The sequence below is a fragment of the Pezoporus flaviventris genome, unplaced genomic scaffold (genome assembly GCF_033815535.1).
Source record: "Pezoporus flaviventris isolate CSIRO_AGI_PZ_B2104156 unplaced genomic scaffold, CSIRO_AGI_Pfla_v1 ptg000023l, whole genome shotgun sequence".
NCBI classification, from domain to species: Eukaryota; Metazoa; Chordata; class Aves; order Psittaciformes; family Psittacidae; genus Pezoporus; species Pezoporus flaviventris.
This window is the reverse complement of record NW_026892571.1, coordinates 18,290,452-18,314,506: the sequence shown is the minus strand read 5'-3', so window position 1 is coordinate 18,314,506 and position 24,055 is coordinate 18,290,452. Positions and strand designations below refer to the sequence as shown.

The following is a 24,055-nucleotide window of genomic DNA, read 5'->3' as shown; positions in this document are numbered from 1 at the left end:
GTGGAAATGAGTGGGATGTATGAGAGCAAAAACTGGGATGCAGAAAGGTCTGCTTGGTGAGAGACTGACTGTGTCAGGGGGAGTGAGCATCACTGCTCTGATTCCAGTGGGGGGAGGAAAGAAAAGATAGAGCTAATTAAAGAAATCAGTTGTGTTGTGAAAATGCACGAGCTGATGATGGACGCTCAGGCACATAGTGAGACCATCCAAACAGCTGGATGCTGTAATGCCAGTGGAAGGAAAAGTACGTGGAAGTAGAGCCAGCGGTGTCCTATCCACTTCGGACATGCTGCCTGGGATGGGCTCCAAAAGGCCAGGACTGCTGTGGTGCAATGCATTTGGCTGCTTGCTGGTGTCTTGAGATAAGGTATCCATGAAAGAGCCATGTAGGAAACCCATCCCACCCTCCAGCTCCTCAGACAAAGCTTCCTCTGCTGTGGTAGGGGTTTGGAGCCTTGTCACTTAAGCAGAAAAACGCTCATCATCTCTGAACCCTCCAAATAATTCAGCTTCCCGTGTCTGGGTAACGAATCGTGGATTTGGGGGTATCAAAAAGAAAATGGCATGTAAAGGGAATGGAAGGATGTAGTCACTGCCGAGGAGAGCTCTATGATCAAGCCGTCTTTTTAGTTGGGCAATATAATGTAATTTTTAAAGCTGAAGGCAAACATGCTTCTTTTCACTGGCTCTTTGTTACAGTCTAGACTTTCTGTATTGTCTGAGAGAGGAAAATTGCTGCCCTTAAACCACGTGGGTGCAAGGGAGGCTGAGGCGGGAGCATTTCCTAAAGCTCGGAGGTTCCCAAGTGTCATCACAGTTCACTCCCCAAGGGTGTGTTAATGGGTTCCAGCTTAAACCAGTGAAAAGCTCTTAATGGAAAGCCTCAAGCAATAAACAAAATAATAAATACACGTGCCTTAAAAGTGGGATAGTTGGGCTCGGAGCTGAGAGCTGGCTTCAGGGGTGGGAGGGTTGGTTGGTGTAGCAGCGCGTGGTGGGTTTTATGGTGACACAGCAGTCGTACAAGTGCTTCATGGAAAGAAACCCAGTGGTGTTCCTGAATATTGCTCTTGCTGGCAACATTTCAGGGAGCTTCAGAAAAGCAAATAAGGTATAAGGTTACTGACAATCTGTAAAACCAAGGGCAGAAAACCTGCTTACACAGCCTATAAAAGGACAAACTGTTCCCTCGGAGGCCGATGCTTTTCCTGTGTCCAGACTACATCGATCGGTTGTGAACATCCTTACAGGGACTTAGGAAAACTGATGGAAAACTTTGCTATCAAGGAGCAAAGTTTATTGTCAAATAAAGAATGAGGTGAAACTTTTGCTTCCTTATTGCCCATTTTCCATCCATTAATTTGGATTTGTAATGGACACTATACACCAGGAGAGCTATGTGGACTGTGCTTCCAGTAGTAATTTGGCTTTTGATGATGAGTCCTTTGGCTGCTGCCCTCAATTGCAGGATGTTTCTGAATGTGTTTATTAAACATGCCATTTGTTGCAGGTTAAATCACAATGGTGAAGCTTCTTTTACACATGGAAAAAGATAATTTGTGGGTCTTGTGTCCATCTGTCAAGACTATTTTGCAGATTCATGTTGTCTGTATCTTTTCAGCATGTGTTTTTTTGGTTATTCAAACTGTACCAGGAAGCACTGATACTTGCCTTCAAAACTTGTGGCAAAAAGGCACAGATGTGGCTTTTCCATAGGGATATTGGTAAATCCAAAAGTAAGTCATCTAGGAAGTAAAGCATGAAGAGCGTATTCCCTCTGCTGATGAGGTTCTTCTCTTTCATTTCCCTGGAAGGAATGAGGAATAGAAAGACAAAGCTCTCAGGACTCTCTCTCCATGGCATTAATTCACTTATGACTTCTGTGGTTGCTTTTCTCTCCCTATAAACTGTGCAGTGATTTTTTCTATAGCCTTAATTTGTAGCAAAACCTTCCTAGGGAGCACATAAAGGGAAGCTGTCCTCAAGCTAACAATCACTTTTAGTGTGCTTCTCAAAAGAGTTGATTCAAGAGTTGGTCATCTCATCAGAGCTCACGGAACTTATTCTGCTGTACAGGGCATTACAATCTTAAAAACCTGTTATACCCAAATTAGCTTTTAATTGAATTCCCAAGTACTCTGTGTGACTTCACTGCTGAGAGTAAATGGGGTTTGCGTAGGAAGTAAATATCACTGCAGACGCACTCTGCTTGGGCCTGTAGAAGTGGTCTGTTAGCGTGTGAGATACACCATATATTGGAATTTGTACTCCAATTAACTTCAGAATTATGGAATACGACTTGGAGGAAGCTGGCAAATCACTTCTTGTACAGCATGTGTTGCCATAGGTATAGATAGAAATACTACTGCCAGGCTAAATTAAGTATTCATTTAGAAAATCGGGGTTAGCTGGGAAATCTCTGTTCACACTCGTGTCCCAGTAGCCTGGCAGTTCTTGTGCTGCTTGCATCTTCAGTTATCAGACATCTCAAGTGGGGTGGCTTGAAAATGGAATAGTTTCAGGTGAGATCAAGTGAGATGCGGTTCAGAAGTGATGTGTAGAAGTTACGGTTTAAAATGGCAAGTAAATGGTTTATTTCTGTGTTGAGTTCATCAGAATTTCATGGCTGTTTGGGGTTTTCCTATTTGTGGCTGCTGGGGCACACAACTAGCTAGAAGATAAGGCAGATACATAAGCCTGTGTCTGAAAGCCTCTGAGGTGGACACAGATGAACATTGTGGTTTTGAACTTGTTTCCCAACACGTAATTTTTCAAGGTATGGATGCAATTGTAACAACAGGTTCTAAGTTTCTCCCACAAACAAAATCATAGTTGAGTAGAAAGTGAACATTATTCACCAATATTAAGCCAATTTTAGGCCCCTTTCAGCAAGTTCACTGCCCCATGCAGTGCATCCTTCCCGCATCCGCTGTGATGTTGTTACAGAAACACCCTACCCATGTATTGGTGCTTAGTGAGCTCTGGGAGAAAGAACAATCAGTTTGGGCAATAAAAATGGCATACGAAAGACAGAAGCTGTGATTTATTTTGGGAGATGGAGTAGAGTGGCAAGCAGCACTTTAAAGGTCACTTGTCTCAAATAAACCTTATCTCTCTCTCAAATTTCAAGAGAGATTGTGGTGTTTCCTTGCATCCAACCTGCATTAAATGTCTTTTACAAGAATATATTGCAGACTCCAGCCGCAGCATTTTACATGCCCGTGTGCTGTATAGGTGATAGAAATGAAGGGGAGTGCTGGCAGGGAGAATGAAGATCGATTGAAAGTGATTAATGAATTGATTAGAACAGTTCTTTGGGAACAGAAGAATCTTTGAGCCAGAAAAGGCTTTGATAGTGCCAGTTTTTGGTAGAGAGAGGCATCTGCCCTTGTTCTCCTGGGAAATCCCATAGGATCAGTTCTGCTCTTGGTCCTACTTTGTTCTTGGAGCTGTTCTGAAGGTTTGAGGATCTGGATAGCCTAAATTTAATTTCCTTGTGTCTGTCTTATCACAGTCAGCGTGGGACTGGCTCAGGGATGGAAAGAAATCTGGTTGAAGCTGAACTTGGAGCCAGTTTTTGGGGTAGGGAGATGATGAAGATGGGGACAGGCTGGGGAGATTGCAGCAAATCCATGCTCTTGTTAAGGCGGGGGTGATGAATCCACATGAGTTGATTTGTTCCATAATTTACTAAAGCTCTGGGATTTTTCAGCTGCAGTGACCTCCAGTGTGTCAGGGGCTGCCAGCAGCCCTGCCTAGCAACTTGCTAGCAGCTACCGGGCTGTGCTGGATGCCATCCTCCTGGCAAATGACGCACTGACCTTGCTCGTGCGTGCCTCTGTCTTGCCGCTTGGCCGATAGCATTGCAGTGTGCTTGCAGAGGAGCTGGCTGACGTGTGAACCCCTGGGAACAGAGGAGCAGTGTCACCCTGCAGCATGGGGCCACCAGACACTGTGACGGGGACAAGCCGGAGGAACCACCTCCATCAGCACAGAGGTGTCACCAGCAAAAGTAAATCCAAATCTCTGCAGGCTTTAAGGGAGATAATATAACACTTGCTGCCCTGTGCCCATAGGTGTCCGTACTCTTTCCGTATGTGGCACAAAGATGCGTGGACATATTCAGATGAGTATATACGAAGCCAGCCTGTGCTCTGGAGCAGAATTAAATCTCAGCTTTCCTTCTTCACTTCTACACATCTCATTGCTGTTGAAGAGGTCATCTCTCGTTTTACGTCACCTCTCGGTGTACGTCACTTCGTGCTTCGTGTGCTGACAGATAGTGAATGTGTCTCTTGGCCACTGGATTGGATTTTGTCAGCTGAGTGTTTTGACCTTTCTGCTGTTCTCAAATCCCCAAAATAGATTTTTCAGCCTGTTTTTTGGGTGTCTAAACATAGGCTTCAAAGTGCTGCGTTTCCTTTGTGCTTGGATCAGTTCACTCTTCTATACCTACTGCTTGGATGTGTTATTTTTAATGGGAGTTTGTGAGAGTTTAGCGATCTCTTGCTTTTCAGACTTTGTCTTTTCCCAATTTCATGTGAAATAGGTAGTAATTTACAGGGTGGGTATCTTAGACTTTTGTTTTGTAAGTAAAATAGACACAAAACTAGAATAAAGTAAATAGTAGGATAGTGAAGAAGTTCTGTAGTCTTTCATTTAGGACAAGAGGGAATGGCTTTAACCTGCCAGAGGGGAGACTGAGATGAGCTCTTAGGCAGAAGCTCTTCCCTGGGAGGGTGCTGAGGCGCTGGCACAGGGTGCCCAGAGAAGCTGTGGCTGCCCCATCCCTGGCAGTGTTCAAGGCCAGGTTGGACACAGGGGCTTGGAGCAAGCTGCTCTAGTGGAAGGTGTCCCTGCCCATGGCAGGGAGTTGGAACTGGATGAGCTTTAAGGTCTCTTCCAACTCAGACCACTCTATGATTAGTCAAGCTTAGTCTAACCTCTCATACCTTTTGAGAGAAAACTAAGTTACAGATGGATATTCAATTCTGTAACAAAAGTTTTACACATAACTTTGTTTTCAGATCAAACTTAACACTTCTTGTTTTCCTTTCTTTCCCCACATCTGTGTTACTTACAGCTTCCAGCCGATCTTACCAAGATGCATCTTACCGACAATCCTCATCCTCAGGTGACGCATGTCCCTTCAAGCCAGTCGGGATGTAGCATTGCCAGTGATTCTGGGAGCAGCAGCCTATCTGATATTTATCAGGTAAAACTGCATTTGTGTTGTGTTTTTCCTCCCTTGATGTTAAACAGTCCCAAAACAAAACCACCGGCCGTTTATCCAAGGCTTGACCCCCTGATGCTTCTGCACATCCCTGTGTTGCTTGTGTGACTTGCAAACTCCACAGCCACACAAAAGTGAACTAAACTCCTTGTAAAGCTATCGTTACTGCTTTTCACATCTTTATAAGCCCCAAGTGTGCTGTGGCTTTTAAAAGTCCCATTTCATGATCAACTGATCATCTTCCTTCTTTCTGCAGCGGAACAAATTCCATTAAATCATTCTTGTGTTTCAAATACCTTCCTTGATGATTTGTATTATTGTTAATAACAGATGTTCTGTTCTGCAAGCCAAAGTGTGGTAAAAAACACACTCTCTGCCCTGATTGACTGTGGAAATTCTAGTGTTGCTACTCTTGCAGGAGAGTACTCCACATGATGCTCAAGCAACTGTTGAGCATGATGTGGATGTAACTTGACTTAAGATGCCCGTTGCCTTTCCTTGGTGCTACCCAGGTACTATTGCTATACTTGATGAAATAGTTTAGTGTTATATCTATCTACAGCAAAGTATTGCTAGGTAACTTTAAGGCATTGAAAGCCAAAATCCTCTTAGGACAAAAATGCTTAGAGACACTTTGTATTCTATTTAATCTATTACCTTACAGCTTCTTTAGATTTCCTTGCTGCCAGCTAGGTCAGGAGTAGCTGGAATCCCTGAGAGAGTCTTCACGGTGCTCTGTGAATTCTCTGACGGTGCTGGAAGATGTTGCTCTGTCTCTTGATTTATTTATTTATTAATTTTCTGAGTCAACAGAATTGATTTAATTAACTGGAATCACCAGATCTAGTCTGTGTATTGTACCTTAGCATCTCATATATCAGGATGCTGATGGATGGGTCTTCCTGACCATTGTCTGCCTCCCTGTCTACCTGATGAGTTTGGAGAGGTTGCTCTAAGTGAAAAGCACTTAAAATACATTATTGATAACAAAACTATGATTCTAGGAATGAGTGACTCCTCTGTCATGTCTCGTTCCTTGAATTTGAAATGCTTTATGGCTGCTCTTCAGAAAATGCCAGAAAACCATAACTGCTAAACAAATGAGATTTATATAAATAAAGAAATAATGGAGTAGCATATTTATATGCGCTGTAGCAAATGAACGGTGGTGAAATGTATTTTTGTACCCTAAGGAATGATTAATGATATGAAAATGACTGCAGATTGATAATAAACCAACCCTCTGTTGTTTTTTTAATCCCTTTCTTAGTGAATTTTTCCTATCTGGTTCCTGTGTGCCGAATGTGCAAATTGTAACCTGTTAAAAGGTATTTTATGGGCTTTACTGCAGTAGCTATAACAGTTTTGGAGAAGTCTCTTCGTGTTTGTCGCACAGTTAGAAGTGCATGGGTAGATACTGTGCGATAAAGTCATGGCACAGTATTTAACACAGCATTATATTGCGGTGACGCATCAATATAGACAGATTCTGAAATCAGAAAGAGAAGTGTTTTCCCCAATATTCATCATGGTATTATGAAAGCAGAGAGTCTCTGATAGTCAATAAACCTACATTTTGATTAAATGTATTGGCTCAGTAGCTGAAAGCATTTTTGGTGCATTGAAATAGAGCTTTTCATAGAAGCATTTGGAAAATGATGGTTTGCTTTTGCTTTTACAGTCAGCTTCATATCTGCAACATGCCAAACTCTCCAGGAGTATCATTAATGTCAGCAGAGAGAAAAGCATTTTTGAGTAATTGTGATTAATGTAGCCTTGAAATGACCTTTTGAATTAATGGTATCTTTAACATTAATTTTTACAGTAAGTAGTGCAAACGTAATTCCAGAATAGGAAAACACAATTAGAGTGGTAGAAGCAAAGAGCAAAGCAATTTTTTATGAACATTGGAAGGGGTTTCCGTTCCTCTGTGTACACTGGGTTCATTGACAGTGTTGAAATGAGGTTTCACTTGTTCCAGCTGCCTCTCAGTCCAGGATGTTAAACAGGAAGCGATGAACAGAAAGCTTGAGGTGAGATCAGCAGAGAAGGAGTCCTGCCTGCGAGCACATTGTACGAGACCCTCAGCTGGCTGCAGAAACACAGGGACATACATTTAGAAAGACATTTTTCTCCCTCCTCCTGTACCATTACTGCTCCCTGTTGAAGCTTTCAGTGTGTTTATGGTAAAATGCCCAAATACATCTATTGCAAGGTCCAACTTCCCTGGAATACTGCAGAGCAGTTGTTTCTCTGTCGGGCTGTAGGCTTGTATTTTAACAGAGAGAATAAAGTAAGTTCTCCCATACAGGTTTTAAAACAACTTTAACTTACTCAAAGTGGGGGTTTATTACTGTGATTTTTTTCATTCAACCCATTTCTGATGCTCTGCTTAGCTTCAGAACCACAGAAGCAGGGGAAGCTCTATGGTTATGCTTACCGAAGTTGAAATGAGGGCTTTTACCCCTCAGCTGCTTTGACCTGTACTAAGTATCCTCATATAATAATTCAGCAGGTATTGCAGGATGAAAGCATCTTTCTTTGCCTTTTCCTGGCACAGGCCAGGGCAGCAGGTAATCCAGATCGTGTCTCCAGATGTCGGTGGGTAGGGTCTCACTCTACTAGAATGAATTAGTTCCCTGTATCGACAGCTTGCAATGCTGTTCTCTTAATGAGCAGCCAATTGTTTCTTATCTGGTTAGTTCTGTCAGTGATGTACTTAAAGCATCTCTCTTTCTCTTCTTTGTCGATCTCTCATTTATCACTTTGGCAGGATATGCTATTTGTGGGCAGCAACATTATTGCCCGGCACTAATTCCAGTTGTGGTTAAGGTTTGGATATTAAAATGGATTATCTATAAAATATGCATATGGGAGTGGGCCTTACTTGAGGGTTTTTCTGTCAATTCTGAAGAAAGGCTTGGAGTTTTTTCTCCTGACAGAATTGACATGAGGGAAGGGGAAAAAAATCCCTTGTTCTTAATAGGTTGCATCAGGAGTCACAAGCATTAAATACGTTATCATATGGAGTTATTACAGGAAATCTTTTAAGTGGTGTCGGGGTATGTTTCTGACCCACATTATAGTGGAATACGTATCGCTGTCACTACAACACTGCAAGGGCTTATTCTTGATGTCTTTTGCTTCAAAGTGTAGGCCAGTGGATGGGACATTGCCACAATGGGACATTGGGCAAACAGAGCTGATTCATGTTAACTGGCAAAATCTGCAGTATTACATAGAGTAATAATGTATTTTAAGATAGCAAATAAGTGTTTTGACCATGATCTGGTGCTAACTTCCCAGGTGAGCCCCTTGACACGCACCGTTTGAGGCTGTTCCAACAGTCTTCTTGGTAGATATTCTTGCCATATATTCCCGATCCTGAAAATCCATGTTTGTGTAAGATTCGGGGCTTGCAGCTTCTGCTTTCAGTCTGTACATTAGTGACTCATAAATGTTTCTGTTAAGGCTGATTTTGATATTTGATAGTGGAAACAGCTGGGGCATCGTGCTTGGGAAGAGCAGCCACTTCTGCAGATGGCTTTAGGAATGAAATCCTTCCCGTCCTTTCCAGCACTGCCTGACCTGCCAACGTTTTGTCAACCATCTGCACGTAATCTTTGAAACACGGTTTGAGGATCATCTCTTATTTCATAGCTTGATCAAATGATCACATTTATCAAGAAAAGAAGATCGGTTCATTTTCCTATATATAATATACAATGAAAATATTAAAGAATCACTTTTCAGTAGACCCTGTGGCCTGTTTTGTTAGCTTAGTTTGAGTTTATCAAAGGGGGAGTTAGTTCTGTAGCCTGTCTTGCTCTGCCTGGAGAAGTTGAAATAAATTGTGGCTATTTAGCTGAAGAAATGCTAGAAAAGTCCTTGCAGAAAATGCTGTGTGGATCACGTGCTGCTGAGACTCTCCAAGCACAATTTGCACTTGGGCTTAATTCCAGAACTGTTAATGTGAGCTACATAAGCCAGTAAAGTGATGTAATGTAAAACAGATTTAACCCTATATATCCCATTACTCTCCTCTGAAAGAAATACTGATGTTAAATCATTTAAGCCTTATTTCTTAGGTTTGCTGGCTAACCATTAAAATGAGGGCAAGCTCAAAAGGTCCAAGGTGATGTCTAAATCCCAGTATTTTTCTGTCTAGTCAGAGAAGGAAATGCTGCTCATCTGTCAAAGTGCTGGGGCTGGCATTAGCTGATCAACATGGAGCGTGTGGGAAGACGGAGGCAGCACAGTCTGCTGTGATTGAATCACTTGAAATGAGTGTTATTTTGTATGAGGAAAGGAAGGCAGGAGACCAGCATGGCTGGAGGAAGACCTCCTGGTCAAACTGAAGCACAAGGAGGAAATGCACCCAGGGTGGGACCAGGGACATTATCCTGGGAGGAAGATAGGGACGCTGCCCGCAGGTGTGGGGTTTGGATCAGGGAAGGCAAGGCGTGGTTGGAGCTGGATTTGGCAAGGGATGGGAAGGATAAGAAGGGTATATTAGTCAGAAAAAGATTACAGAAAATGCACCCCCTTGCCTCCATAAACGGAGGTGAATGCCACCCCCTCCTGCCTCCATAAAGGCAGGAGGACCAGTGATGTGGAGGAGGTTGAGGCACTCAGCAGTGAATTTTTCACCTCAGTAGTCACTCTTCCCACATCTCTCAAGTCCCTGAACCTCAGTGTGGGGACTGGGGAAATCAAGTCCTTCCCATGGTAACAAAACATCAGGTTTGAGACCACCTGAGGAACCTGAACACACACAAGTCCATGGAACCCAACAAGATGCATCCCAGGTCCAGAGTTGGATGCTGTAGCTGCTGTAGGCACTCTCCATCTTACTTGCAATGTCATGGCAGTAAGAGGAAGTCCCTAGTGCCTGGAGAGAAGGGAACAAGGCTCCAAGGAGACCTTATTGCAGCCTGTCAGTACTTAAAAAGGGGCTTATGAGAAAAGCTTTTTACCAGGACCTGCTGTGCCACAAGGGGCAACAGTTTTAAACTGCAGAAGAGGAGATGCTGAGCCGCTGGAACAGGTAGCACAGAGAAGCTGCGGCCGCCCCATCACTGAAGTGTTCAGTGTCAGGGTGGATGGGATCCCATCCTTTGGTTTGGAGGATTTGTGAACATGCAGAGCATTTGCTGCTTTGGTTTGTTCTGTGTTTTGGTAAAATCTCCAGGATTCCTCTTAAAGTGAAAGGGAATATTGTCAACGTGTTCATTAAAAAAGCTAAACTCCCTTTTCTGCCAGTCTCGATGTAATTGCTTTGTACTTCTCAGTGACACATCTTGTTGTTCAACTCTTTGAATTTAAACAGAAGAGTGATTTGCATGCTGGCTTCAACTAAAAAAAAGTGATGGAGAAACTCCTCGGTGGAGATTGCAAATCCAGAACTGCTGCTTTTTTTTCTTCGCCTCCCATCTGCTTGCAAAGTTATTTTCATGCAATTACATCATTTAAACTTTACATAAGGAATTATAGCGAGTCTTGTGCCATTCTGCTTTTTGTTACCAGTATTGCATTCTCTTCCACCAGCGCGTCGCATGTCTGCTCAGTGTGATGCCTCTGTTGCCATCTATTGATGGCAGTAGAGGTGTATCTACACTGGTGGGTAACCAATGGTAGTACTGAATCATTGCATTATTTCATTGGTAATACAGGGTCTCACGTTGTGAAAAAATGTCATATTTATGTGAATTTGCAAACCAGAGTAAATGCCATCAAATGAGAATCAGCCAACAAAGAAAAGTCATCCTTGTCTCTCTCCTCCCTTCCTTTATATACTCCTCCTGCCGTACGTGCTCTATGCTAGGATTAAAATCCATGCTGTAATACCAAAATGAGATCAAATCCCTTTCATTTCAGCCGCTCAATCTGCTTTGCTTTTTGCGGTGCCACAGTTAATACTGGTGGGTTTATATTGCCTGTAGTTCATTGGAGCTGGGGAGGGATATAAGTTATAGACAGAGAACAAATGTCCCAGTATGTTAATTTGGTTTCAGAACTTGTGACTGTAATGCCTGCAGCATGGCGTTGCTTTATGCCAGTGGTGTTTGTACCATCCAGTGACTGTAGATTTCAGTGTAGCGAGTTTTTCTCGCTGTTCACAAAGGGAACTCTTACAATTTCTCCTTTAGATTTTTGGTCACCGAATTTCTTTTGCGGTATTAGCTACCTAAGATCATAAATCACCAAACTGCAGACACTGAAGTCTTTGTCTGATGGATGTTTGCTTTGTAGGCTACAGAGAGTGAGATGGGAGACGTTGATTTAACAGGTCTTCCAGAAGCACCTGTAGACTCTGAAGATGAAGAAGAAGAGGAGGACGAAGACATTGACAGAACTTCTGATCCGCTTCTAGGGCGAGATGTTGTACGAGAGTGCCTTGAGAAAGAGCCTGCAGATAAAACTGATGATGATATTGGTGAGGAGAAAAAAGATCTCTGTGTAAAACTGTATCATATAACATCTCTAAGAGCATATCTGGAAACCGTTGAGGGAGTTAACATTAAATGTATGTCCTCAAAATAGTGATGCCTTCCAGAAATCACTTTGCTCGAGAGATACAGTTAATTGAATGATTTCTTCCAATCTAAAAGAGTATTTGTTCTGAGAAACTTAAGTATTTTAAAGAACAGTCTTTGAGATGCTTGAAGTGTGAAGTATTACAGTCATTGTAGGGGTTGATATAAGGGAGGAATTGGTAGCAAGATAGTTTTAACTGCCTGAAATGGTTGAATTAATTATTAAATGGCAGAGAGAACATACTAGTACTGCAGCACAGATACACTTAATTGTAAAGGGCAAAATGTTTGAGATTAAAATGATTTACTGCAGTGTTTGACTAGAAATTGGCATTAGTTTTAATAGTAAAATTTGTATTAAGCTATACTTGAGATTACTTCTCTAAACACTGGAAAATCATTTCAAGCTCCTATCAAGCTTGTAATTACTGTACCATAAGGGTGTTTTCAATTTTTCTTAATGTTTGAAGCTGAAGTACTTTTTACACTCAGCTAGATTGCTGCCATGGAAGTCAATCAAGGGACTGTGGAGTGAGGTTCTGGTCTTTGATGACAAAATGCATACTGGGCTCATTTAGCCAGCAGCACTAATGGGAGCTGTGACACCACTGAGCAATTTTAATGTGTTTAATAGAGGTTTAATCCACCTGTGCAGGGTAGGGTGTCTAAGGAACCCCTGCGCCTTGCAGTCTTCCTACCAATGTCTCCTTTGTCTAACAGAGCAATTACTGGAATTTATGCATCAGCTCCCTGCCTTTGCAAACATGACCATGTCTGTGAGGAGAGAACTTTGCTCAGTGATGATATTCGAAGTAGTGGAGCAAGCAGGAGCCATCATACTTGAAGACGGCCAAGAAGTAAGTTGCTGCTTCCAACGCAGGCAGTGGGTTAGCAAGAGTTTGTGAGGGTGAATGGCTGGGAAATCTGTTGCACCTCTTCCACACTTGCAAGTTAGAGAATTCTTCTCTTAACCATATCCAAAATATCTAAACCTTAGCCCATCCCTCTGGGGGATTCTGCCTGTGTATTACTGTGTTACTGCCTGTGTATTAGGAGCAGTTTCCATACATACTCAGTAGGAGGATGCCCAAATTAGTCAGTGGTCAGGCTCCCAGCGTAGCGCTCTGAATCACTGTCTTGAAATCTCTGACTGTCCTTGCATCAAGATGTCTGGAATGACCACAGCAGGTCACCCCTCCAAGAGGAGGAGGTAGGCTCTCATCTCTCGTAGTGACCAAATGGGTACCCAGGGGGAGAGTGTTCATTCTCGCTAAATGGTATAAATGTATTGTAGCAATTAGCCCACTGATTAAAAAAGCAATCTATTCATCAGCATTCCTCCCTGCTGAATTAGTTGTGAAATGAATGAAGAACGCTGAAAAGCGTTCCTGTTTCAGTCATCTTCATTGCTTGCCGTACAGTGCACCCTTTTAGTGAATGACATGTTGCAAAACTCAGCTGACAACAAGAATAAGCCTTTCTGAGATAAGAGCACTGGAACAGCTTCTAAAAGTTGTTGAATTAGCTTCACTTTTGAAATCTTTCTTTTTACTTCCTCCAGCTCGATTCTTGGTATGTTATTTTAAATGGCACAGTGGAAATCAGCTATCCTGATGGGAAGAGTGAGAGTCTCTGTATGGGAAATAGTTTTGGGATTACTCCTTCTCTGGACAAACAGTACATGAATGGAGTGGTCAGAACCAAAGTAGATGATTGTCAGGTAAGATGCAGTTCTATACAACTATCTCCTGTTCTTAAGTATTTAATAAAAGGAAACAGACTACTTGGATCTTGAGGCATGATCTTCATTCCAGGAGCATTAAAAAGGAGGTTGGTCTGTTCTGGGTCAGGGGCTCTGCTGATGTTGAGTTAGTTGTACACTCTGTAGTGCCTGAGATTTATTTCATGCTGCTGTTATGTGAGAAACAGGAATTTGAAATATAAGCTGAGTCCACCCCAGTCATGCTGTGCATGGGATTGACATGCAGTAAGAGCAGAGAAATTGAAAATACCCATTTCCACTTCTTAGAGGCTTTCTCCTTTACATGTTTAGCCCACTTGAACCACCTTTGGAGTTGTAAGCAGGTGACCAGTTCTATTTGTCTCCTATTCTAACTTTCTGATGTAGTTGGCAAAACAGGCCAGGTTTGGTATTAAATACCTTTGTGACTGTGTTGAAGCAGCCCAGAGATGGGGCTACATTCATGGTTTGGGTAGTTACTAACAACCCCGTGTTGTCTGGGGGCAGTTTGTGTGTATAGCCCAGCAAGACTACTGGAGGATTCTGAACCACGTGGAAAAAAACACTCACAAAGTGGAGGAAGAAGGAGAAATTGTGATGGTAAAGGAGCACAGGGAGCTGGATCGCAGTGGAACCAGGAAAGGACACATAGTTATCAAGGTGAATTTCTTTCTGTGCTTTCCATCTATCTATTTAACCCTTATTTGTTAGTAAATAAATGCAATTTCGGTTTGAATCTAGAGCACACACTCAGTTTTGTTCGTCTCAGGTATTACCTGTGCAAAACATTAGGGCTGAGAGCAGCATAGAGACTTGATTTAAACACGTTAGTATGTTTTCTCTTGACTTTGCCATAACTGAAATGCCAAAAGGGAGTGTAATGTTCATATGGTTTTACGTTCAGATACTCTCTAGGGAGAGGTAGTGATGAGAGATACCAGTGATGTTTTGCATTCAATTTCTTAAGGCAACACCTGAGCGACTCATCATGCACTTAATAGAAGAACATTCAATTGTGGATCCAACCTACATTGAAGACTTCCTTCTAACGTACAGAACGTTCCTCACAAGCCCCCTGGAAGTTGGGAATAAACTCCTGGAATGGTTCACAGTGGACAGCCTCAGGGATAAGGTCAGTTTGAGTCTGAGAGTATTTCAGGTGAAAATGTCTCCAAAGAGATTCCCTTTTGTATTGATGATATACTAGGATTATGCTCCAGCTATTTTATATGAACTGTTCTAAAGCAAAGTATTTTTCACTGGTATCAAGACAGGATTCTCCAGTGTGTTGTATGTGTATAATGTAATATCCTAAATTAGGTTTGACACTTCTTCTCTTCTGCAGAGTGATAAATACTGTTCCTGTTTAAGTTAAAGATCTAAATGCCAGTCTCTGAAATCCCTTTTCACCAGATATTCAGGGAACTCTTGGACATACCCGCTTTCTTTTCCCAACAGTGTTATGCTTGTCTCCCATAATGTTCTATTGCAGAGCTTTTCAGTGTTTTGAGCACATTTTATTTGAGCAGCTTATTGCAAACTCTGTACATAAAATAAACTCTGCTCAAGACAGTTGATAAAAACTGGTTCCATAAATAGAACCAGGTTCTACTGCTATGTATCCATGCACATACCCATGAAAACTGTTCACGGTTTGGGACTTGTATCCCTGTCCAATTTGTTGAACGTGATGGCAGTAAAATTCCTCGCCAGTGGTTTTATGTGTTCTAGCTTTGAGCTGAAGGAAACCCAACAGACTATCAGAATGCTGTCTTCCTTTGAGTAGGAAGTTGTCAGGGGTCTTTTACTGTGGGTACTGCTTCTCTTCTTACCTTTTTGCGTGCTGTTCATCTTGGCACTACTGTCTGTTAAGAAAAGGAAAGGAAAACTGTCTCAGCAAATAAAAGAGGAAATTGTTTGTTTTTTAGAAGAGAAACTGCTATAGACCAACCTTTGTATCATGTGGGTGGATAAAATATTGATAGCGAACGGTAGTAACTGTTGCACATAGGAAAGCAACTGGAAGATATAACTGAAAGTTTCTATTATCAGAGCTTACTTCCTAGAACTTTCTTTAAGGAGATCATAAGGATGCTTTGAAAAGACAAGTTTTATAGGCAGCATAAGGAAGAGTTAATTTAGAAGGTGGAATTGTGCACCAGTAAGTACTGGGTGGTGGAGACAATTAGGCATATGATTTGTTCCTACAGTGAAAGGAAGAGAGAAGATGATTTCAACTGTAAATGTCTTCTGCTTCTGTTTGGAACAGACACAGTAATCTGTCATATGTTATTCTATGTTAATCTAGAAGATTAAAGTTTATAGGAGAAGAATCATGGGTACCTTTATATATATATATATATATATATATATATATATATATATATATGTATATGATTTGGGATTTTCTTTTTCCAGGTGACCAGAGTGGTCTTGCTGTGGGTGAACAATCATTTTAATGACTTTGAAGGAGATCCTGCTATGACTCGATTCCTGGAGGAATTTGAAAAGAACTTGGAAGATACGGTAGGAGCAAAATAGAAGGGGGTCGTACGTCCCAAGAGTCGCTTCCTCATTTGCCAGCGTGTTGCCAGTGACTAACACATTGGAGTCTTCAATAGGTTGCTTTTAACGTGGACAAAGTTGTTCTTAAATATGTATTTAGATATAAATCCCATATAAAATAGTATACAGGGCACTCATTTATGTGGTTTATTTAGCAAGGTTTGATTGCATGGCATCAAAATCTCCTTTTTTCTGGCACTTGGGGTGTTTTTCACAACTGGTTTTTCCATTTCTAGGGAAATCGAGCTCAGTTTTATGTTGCTGTCTTCTGTGTTGCAGAAAATGAAAGGCCATCTCAGATTGCTGAATATTGCCTGTGCTGCCAAAGCCAAATGGAGACAAATTACCCTGCAGAAACCTTCTAGAGACTCGCCTCTGTTCTTCAGCCTCCTTGGAGGAAGCGACAAAGGGTTTGGTATTTTTGTAGAGACTGTGGAAATGGGCAGTAAAGCGGCAGAAGCTGGGCTTAAACGTGGAGACCAGGTAAAAAGAATGAAGTTCATGTAAAATACTCTTGTTCAACGTGAAAAGCAAACAGCTGGCTGGCATCCTGTCATGAATGGCACAGTTCAGCTCCGGTTTGCATGTGTTAAATGGGTTTCTATTAAGTAGTTTTCAAAGTATTTCAAAACCAGAATGGGAAAAGCAACCAAATTGTAGTTAATTGAGGGAACTTTCTGATTGGCGATATGGTTAATCTGAAGCCATCAGATTGGTTTGTTGGATCAGTTCCCACCTTGTGTGGATCATCGCTGTTCACTGAGGCTGATGGAGCAATGGCAGTTCACTTTAGGTGAAGATCATGGAATGGTTTGGGTTGGAAGGGACCTTAAAGCTCATCCAGTTCCTACCCCTGCCATGGGCAGGGACCCCTTCCACCAGAGCAGCTTGCTCCAAGCCCCTGTGTCCAACCTGGCCTTGAGCACTGCCAGGTATGGGGCAGCCACAGCATCCAGCCTTAGATGAAATATCAGCTGCATGGTTCATGATCCACTACTTTTGATTCAGTTGCAGTCCCAATTGCAAGATGATGACAGAAAATAAATGTATTTAAAGCATTTGTCAGGTAGAACTGGAGGTCCTGGCTTGGGCACAGGATGTAACTTCACTGACATGATGAAGCTAGTTATTTTCCAAGGAATGTTTTCATCCTACAACTGCTGTAAAGATGTTGTGTTAACTTCTAGAAAGTTCTCACTGTGCCTGTATTGTCACCTTTGTATTTATAAGTCTGTTACAAGTTGTTCTCTTAATAGTCCCTATCTTTATTTCTTCTTAAAGATAATGGAAGTAAATGGACAGAATTTTGAGAACATTACCTTTGTAAAAGCTCTGGAGATCTTACGGAACAACACTCACCTCTCCATCACTGTAAAAACAAACATTTTTGGTGAGTAGACTTTATATATGATGTATTTTTGTGTATGTGAAGAAAACTCCAGTGTTTCTGGCTCTAGAAGTGCATTAAGATTCCACCTTTCTTTCTCAGCCTCACTCCAGGAGTGAGAAGTCCCCTCATTGTGCCTCCGTTTCCTCGGAGAAGTTCTCATGTGCCAGGGGCTGCACGTTGAGTGGCACAAAGCCAGCCATGGGCAGCTCTGTACTCCCTGAGGAGTCCCAAATGGCTGTTTCAGCAGCTTTAACGTCCCTTCGTGTGATAGGGCTGAAACAGAGCCAAGGGATCCGGACCAAAAGATTTTTTGCCAAGACCCAGCAAAAATGTGAAACTGGGCTTTGTCAACGTTTTTATAATGGCTGCAAGAATGATAGGGTAAATTGAAAAGGGGATATAAAAAGTGATAGGACATAGAAATGCTGGCTCTTAATTGTCAGTGTGAATATAAACACGTAAATACCTCTTTAAAATCTCAGTCAACTCATCTGTTCTGTTTCCATAATCCCCTTCAGGCAACAGAATAACCATAGCTACAGAAAGAAGGAGGCTGCACCCAAGATAGCTCCGTCCTCTGTAGTTGCATCTGAGACTTCCTGGTTTCCTTCTCTTACTTTCTTCCCTTAGTTACCTGCCTTTAGTCACTATTGGTTTTCTTTTCAGTTATTACTTCCTGTTTATGACAGTGCAGGTAAAAAGTTTCAAGGTCTGAGCAGTTACTTTTTCATTCCAAAAGGCCTAAAACCCCACTGTAACTGATGGTCCAGAATGATGTGAAATGACATAAAATAAAGCAGAACGCTAACTGAGACAGGGATAGATGGTTCATTTGTATTATAAATGTAAGCAGCATACATTGACAATGGATTCTAATAGCTTTGTGCTACCTGCTATAATTGCAAAGGGGTTTCTCTGATAAATTTGAATGGATTCATGTCTTGAAGCTTTTGTCAACAGTGATAATTATTATCCTGTCTTTTTAATTGAGTGCTAAGCGCCTGGTGATGACAAGGAGCAATTCCTGTTCTTATATTTGAATCTGTACTGTGAAGCTGGTAGCCTTCAAATTCTATTACATGATAGAAATAAGGAATTTGACTGGGATTTTCAATACAGAAAGTCCTGCTTGTTTTACTCATAGGGGCAGTCTGAGTAATTTCCTCTGTAGGGTTCTGCATTCTCCCAGGATCCCCATGTTTACAAGAGAAAATCCTGCATTTCTGATTTAAGTGATTGAAAAAGATTTTTGAAAAGATCTTTAAAGAAATAATTAGAATTAATAAATCAATTGGATCAATTTGTGTTTAATTCATTTGTGGGAAGAAATACAAAGGACATAGCCACTGTCTTCTCCATGGACCTTGATCTTTGGGATGTCAGTGTTGGTAATAGACTGGCTTACCTTGATAGTTGCAATAGGAGATCTGATGCAGCTTCTGTTCAGTAGCATTGCTAAAAGCAAATAAAGGCAGTTTGGAGAGTATCAGTCTGCCTTGCATCTGCACTCCATTACGTAAAAGATGCAGACAACACAGGCAATAAATACATAGAGCTGATTGCCATGAACATGATGTTTCCTTATAATCTACCTGGAAACAGCAGACCAGGTCTGTTCAATTTGCTGTGATACGTGCTGATTTGATTGTTTTATGGAACATTAAGGGGACTGCTCTTTCTGCTGAGGTAATCAAAAGCAAAGCTTAAATGGGAAAAGACTCACACCCTTAGAATCAAAGCTAAAATGCAATGTATTGCCTCGTTTATAACTCTCTGGCTTGCTTTAACTGCGTGGATGTGGGAAGCAGAAGGGTTGAAAGGAAAGAAGAACTGGCTGTGAAGCTTTAAGTGTGCAAAGGGCAATCACAATGACTGTGTCTTCTCTTACAGTGTTTAAGGAGCTGCTCTGCAGGATAGGACAAGAGAAGAACGGAATTCCACATATTCCCAAAATCGCAGAGAAGAAGAACAACCGTTACTCCATCCCAGATATGCCTGGAGATGTGGAACAGATGTTTCCCCGTGAAAAAGGCAACAAGAAGATGAAAGCAAACACTGTGTCTGGTGGGAGAAACAGAATCAGGAAAATTTTGGACAAGACCCGATTCAGCATCTTGCCTCCAAAACTGTTCAGGTTTGTCATGTTCTTCTGGTCCCAAAGCAGTCGTTCCTTAGTAAGTTGTGATACTTTGGTTGCTGAGTATCTCCAGTCATTAGCTTCATATTGCTTATATTGTTTTTTTTTTAAGTATGGTTTTTAAACTGCAAATCTGACCCATAAATGCAGAACGAGACCAGTGACCATTTGAACACTTTCAGATATGCTTTTTCTGTCTCCTTGTTCTGAAAGCCTGTCTGCAGTGTGCAAGTAACACATCTGAGTGCCATTACTTTTCTTAGTTTCTTAGATTCACCTCCAGATGAATCTAAGGAGCTTAATGCCCAAAATTGAACCCAGCCTCTTTTGCAGCGACGGGAGCGTGAGCCAGTCGCAGGACGACAGCATTGTTGGAACGCGGCAGTGCAGGCACAGCCTGGCCATCATGCCCATTCCGGGAACCCTCTCCTCCAGCAGCCCCGACCTCTTGCAGCCTACAACTAGCATCCTGGATTTCTCTAATCCTTCAGGTAAACCAGCAGCATTAGCTTGATTTACAGGATCATTACAAGGCAGCGGTTCAGGGGGAAAATGACATCTTTTACATCTTTTAGCATCAAACACACTGAGTGCAGTTATCTCTTTATCTTGTGGCTCTAACAGGTCCAGACTGGAGCTTTTTTGTAATGCGACACTTAGCTTATTTTCACAAAGAAGTGTATTTTGCTACCTCTGAGAGTCTTTGATTTACTGGAGTTTACCAAAGCTCTGATGGAAGCAGTGTCCTTGTCTGCACCTTTCTCTTTTGTCATCTCTTCTCAATACTTGTACTCCAGATGATTTGATTTGTCCATCCATCATCTTCAAATATATATTTCAAGCAGTATTGTGGATGGAATAGGACTGCCGTGGTAACAAGAGTGATGTTAATGTCTTACATACAATGTCAAACATTACATACTGTATGCCTGAAAAACTGCAAGGTGTTTTGGGATGTGTGGTTTGGGCTCTCATTGCTGTTACTGTAGGAACAGTTTATATGGTGGCTGCAGGAGGCATTTATTACATGCCTGTAAACCTGGCAAGTCAGAATCGTGTTTCCCTATTTCAAGTGTAAGTTCTGTGTGTAAATACATGTTCTGTAAAGTGCCTTGTGGCTATGAGGTAGGGTAAACTTGCAGGTTTCCCCTTTAAAAGGGATGTATGCAGATACATCCGATCAACTGCATAAATGTCCATAGGAGTTAGGTTCCCTTTTGTGCTGAAAATCCGGGTTCTTCCTGTCTGCGTGAGAGTCACACACATGTTCTCTAAGAATCTTCATTTAATATTATACAAGTTACTGCAGAGTATCAAATGTTGATAACTAATCCTTTACTTTACGTTTACTATATGTTTACTATAACAAATATGCTGTCACTTTTGAATAGCAGAGCAAACCAAAGTACTTGTGACAGTGCACTGCATACACTTGATCAGTTCTGTAAACATCTAGATCTTGATTTGGTGCTGACGTGGTGTTTTCTTTTCTCCTGCCCGCAGCTGTTGGGTTTTACTGTAAGTATCCTGATGCACAGCATCCTGTAGACCTTACTACTGCATGGCTTGCCTGTTAAACTTAACACTTTCATACGTTGTGTTGACAATGTTATTACTGTTAGGGCATTAAGATAGTCCTTTGCCCCATAATCTTCCCTTAAATCAAACAAACCCGTAGGTTTTCTTTTCAGGCATGGTGCTGTGCTGAGGCTGAGACCTGCATTTTATTCCCATTTCTGTCACCAACACGCTGATGACCTTTGGCAGTGTCCTTTGCTTCTCTGTGACCTTGCTTTGAGGAATGAAGTTGCATATGTCCCTTTCATGAAACTGAGATTTTAGATGATGCTGTAGTTTGAGATCATGTCTGTTCCATTGGACGCTGTGTAACTAAAACCATGTGCATGCAAACTTGAAATGTGTTTTGTGTTGTCAACGCAAGCTGAATAATGCAGAAGAAAATGATTATGTGTATGTATATATGTGTATATGTATATATATAGAGAGAGAGTTCACCTGCTTAAAAGCAAAGACAGATGTGTTCATAATAGAAATTTCCCTCAGCTGTCAGAAGTTACACTCTGTTTTGGTTGGGTTTTGTCTTTTTTCCTTTCCCCCCCCAAAATTACACTTCAGTTTTTGGTTTTCTACCTTGAGTGTGTTCTGATGTTTAGGTATGTAGATACCAAGGTACAGATGTTGGCCTCTTCTGTTGACTTGTTATGATTTTTATGAGTGCAGCATTTCCAGTTATTCTGTATATCATTTTCACTACTTTCACTCTCAAATAAGTACATATTTCTGTCTTTTATTGCCCCCGTTCATGTATGCATGGAGCTTTTCAGTTTCAACTAGTCCTCAGCTATTAATGAGGCTGCTCTGGGAATGGGATAGTCATAAAAATGAAATTGTCAGTAGAATTTGTTTTCAATCAGATTGGGGTTTTTAAGCACCCTGTTTCGTCCCATCTCCCAGTTTAGCTACAGGTGATGTTGGGACTTTCTTTTTTCCAGTGGGTGGAAACTGTTTTGGAGGCTGTTGCTGTAATAACAGCTCCTCACTTCTCTCACTTGGAATTGCTGACCCGGGTGTTAATGGCACATCCAAACTGGTTTTTGAATAGCATCAGGCTCTGGAGAAGGCTGAGGGCTCAGCCAGAGCCTCCCACCTTCTCGGCTCTGCAGAGAACTGGTGAGGTTTTAGTCTTCAGAGTTTAGGGAGGGTAGGAAACTGCTTCCCTGAGTTTTAAATCAGTGCGCACTCTGCCTCCTGACTTGATTTCCCCATCACTTTTATTATGAAAATCAAATCTGCTGTAATGGAGCGAATTATTTCCAGTCATGGAGCTGTAGATGAAACGTGTGTTTCTTCACATATTTATTTCCTGCTGTAGGCTGCCTCGGAGAAAGCTGCTCTCTAATGCATTTATAATACATGAAATGTGCTATAAATAAGTACACTAGCCAAAGAATTAACTGCTGGCAGCAGCTTAGTTCCTTCAGGGTGAGATAGTGAATGTAAAAGTTTGCAGCTAGTTATGGGAACAACCAAATCTCCTTTGCTCTTCCCAGCCTCCTGCCCGCAGCCCATCCATGCATGCTCCACGGCTTCCCATCCCCGGGAAGAGTGCCCTGGCACGTGTCTCGCAAAGACAAAAGAGCCAAAGAAGGAATAAATGATGCTGCCAAGGATTCTGAGACACGCTGCGAAGGACAGTGTGCAGCGTAGCAGTGTGTCTAGGAGCCTTGTACTTAATTGCGGTCGTGGGATCATAAAGTTGTGGAAATGCAGGGAGTCCTGTTTGCTTCTCAAAGCTGAATGTTTTAATGCATATTTATCAAGGCCAGCATGGCTTTTTTTCCCCCCTGCTAGCTGGTTTTTTGTTTTCTGGCTATCAAAAGAAGCAGTAAATGACCTCGTTTCTTTGCAAGGGAAAAGTAACTTCACACACTGAAGGTGTTACTCTGTTATTTCAGATATCCCCGATCAGGTAATCAGGGTTTTCAAAGCCGATCAGCAGAGCTGTTACATTATCATCAGCAAAGACACTACAGCAAAAGAGGTGGTGAGTCACGCCGTCCACGAGTTCAACTTGACAGGCGCCCCCGAGACCTACTCCCTCTGCGAAGTGTCAGTCAGCCCCGAGGGGGTCATCAAACAGCGGAGGCTCCCCGATCAGTTCTCCAAGTTGGCTGACAGGATTCAACTCAATGGACGGTAAAAACGCGCCTTGTTTTAACTTCAGCTTGGATTCGTTTGCTTTTTAGCATTGAAACATCCGTAAGATCCCATCCCATTCGGGGGGGGGATCATAGAACACCAGATTAGAAGGGACCTCGGGGATCGGCTGGTCCAACCTTTGTGGGCAAAGCATAACCTAGACTGTATGTCCCAGTGCACAGTCCAGAATCATAACAGTGTCCAGTGTTGGTGAACCCAAAACCCCCTCCCCAAATCTACAGCAGCTGCTCGATGACAACTAAATACAGCAGTTTGGGATAACGTGTAGTGGCTTACACTGAAAAAGGAGAAACATCTTTTCTGACACTTTCCACATGTACTCAGGATTAAAACATACAATTACTTTCTTTCTCAGTGATGTCATGTTGCAGTGAACTGATGCTAACCTGAGATAAATGCTTCCATTTCTGTGTAAACTGTTACGAATGTTTCTTGCATGTTAAGTGCTTTGGTTTTATCTGATGACCTGGTCTATACCAGAAGAAAGTTTATTAAGTAAAAAATTCTTTAGTTGTCTTTGCTAGGCAACAGAGGGGATTTATGAGGAAAAAACTTTGGTGTACCTGAAAGTGATCTGCTTGGGACCATGGAAATGAATTTTCCAGATACATTTTCATTTCCTCAGTACTGTGTGCTTCATGTAAATAGTAATATGCCACACTATTTATGTAAGAAATCGCACTAAATTTGTGTGAGAAATGGAGAAATACAT

At 41.8% G+C, this 24,055-nt stretch overlaps 1 protein-coding gene across 8 annotated transcripts in view; it reads left to right on the top strand.

Annotated features, from left to right (window-relative positions):
- Nucleotides 1–24,055, top strand: part of RAPGEF6 (Rap guanine nucleotide exchange factor 6) — a 113,770-nt gene that overhangs the window by 63,571 nt on the left and 26,144 nt on the right. For 5 of the 8 annotated variants that reach the window (XM_061457072.1, XM_061457067.1, XM_061457069.1 and 2 more), the window contains 13 exons: nucleotides 5,084–5,215; nucleotides 11,486–11,669; nucleotides 12,490–12,626; nucleotides 13,331–13,489; nucleotides 14,018–14,170; nucleotides 14,478–14,642; nucleotides 15,929–16,036; nucleotides 16,355–16,558; nucleotides 17,357–17,465; nucleotides 19,356–19,599; nucleotides 19,936–20,093; nucleotides 21,106–21,120; nucleotides 23,079–23,319. In XM_061457072.1, coding sequence (XP_061313056.1) covers nucleotides 5,084–5,215; nucleotides 11,486–11,669; nucleotides 12,490–12,626; nucleotides 13,331–13,489; nucleotides 14,018–14,170; nucleotides 14,478–14,642; nucleotides 15,929–16,036; nucleotides 16,355–16,558; nucleotides 17,357–17,465; nucleotides 19,356–19,599; nucleotides 19,936–20,093; nucleotides 21,106–21,120; nucleotides 23,079–23,319 — 2,009 coding nt within the window. The remainder of the gene's footprint in view (nucleotides 1–5,083; nucleotides 5,216–11,485; nucleotides 11,670–12,489; nucleotides 12,627–13,330; nucleotides 13,490–14,017; nucleotides 14,171–14,477; nucleotides 14,643–15,928; nucleotides 16,037–16,354; nucleotides 16,559–17,356; nucleotides 17,466–19,355; nucleotides 19,600–19,935; nucleotides 20,094–21,105; nucleotides 21,121–23,078; nucleotides 23,320–24,055) is intronic. The other 3 variants (XM_061457075.1, XM_061457068.1, XM_061457070.1) reach the window with 1 other exon arrangement.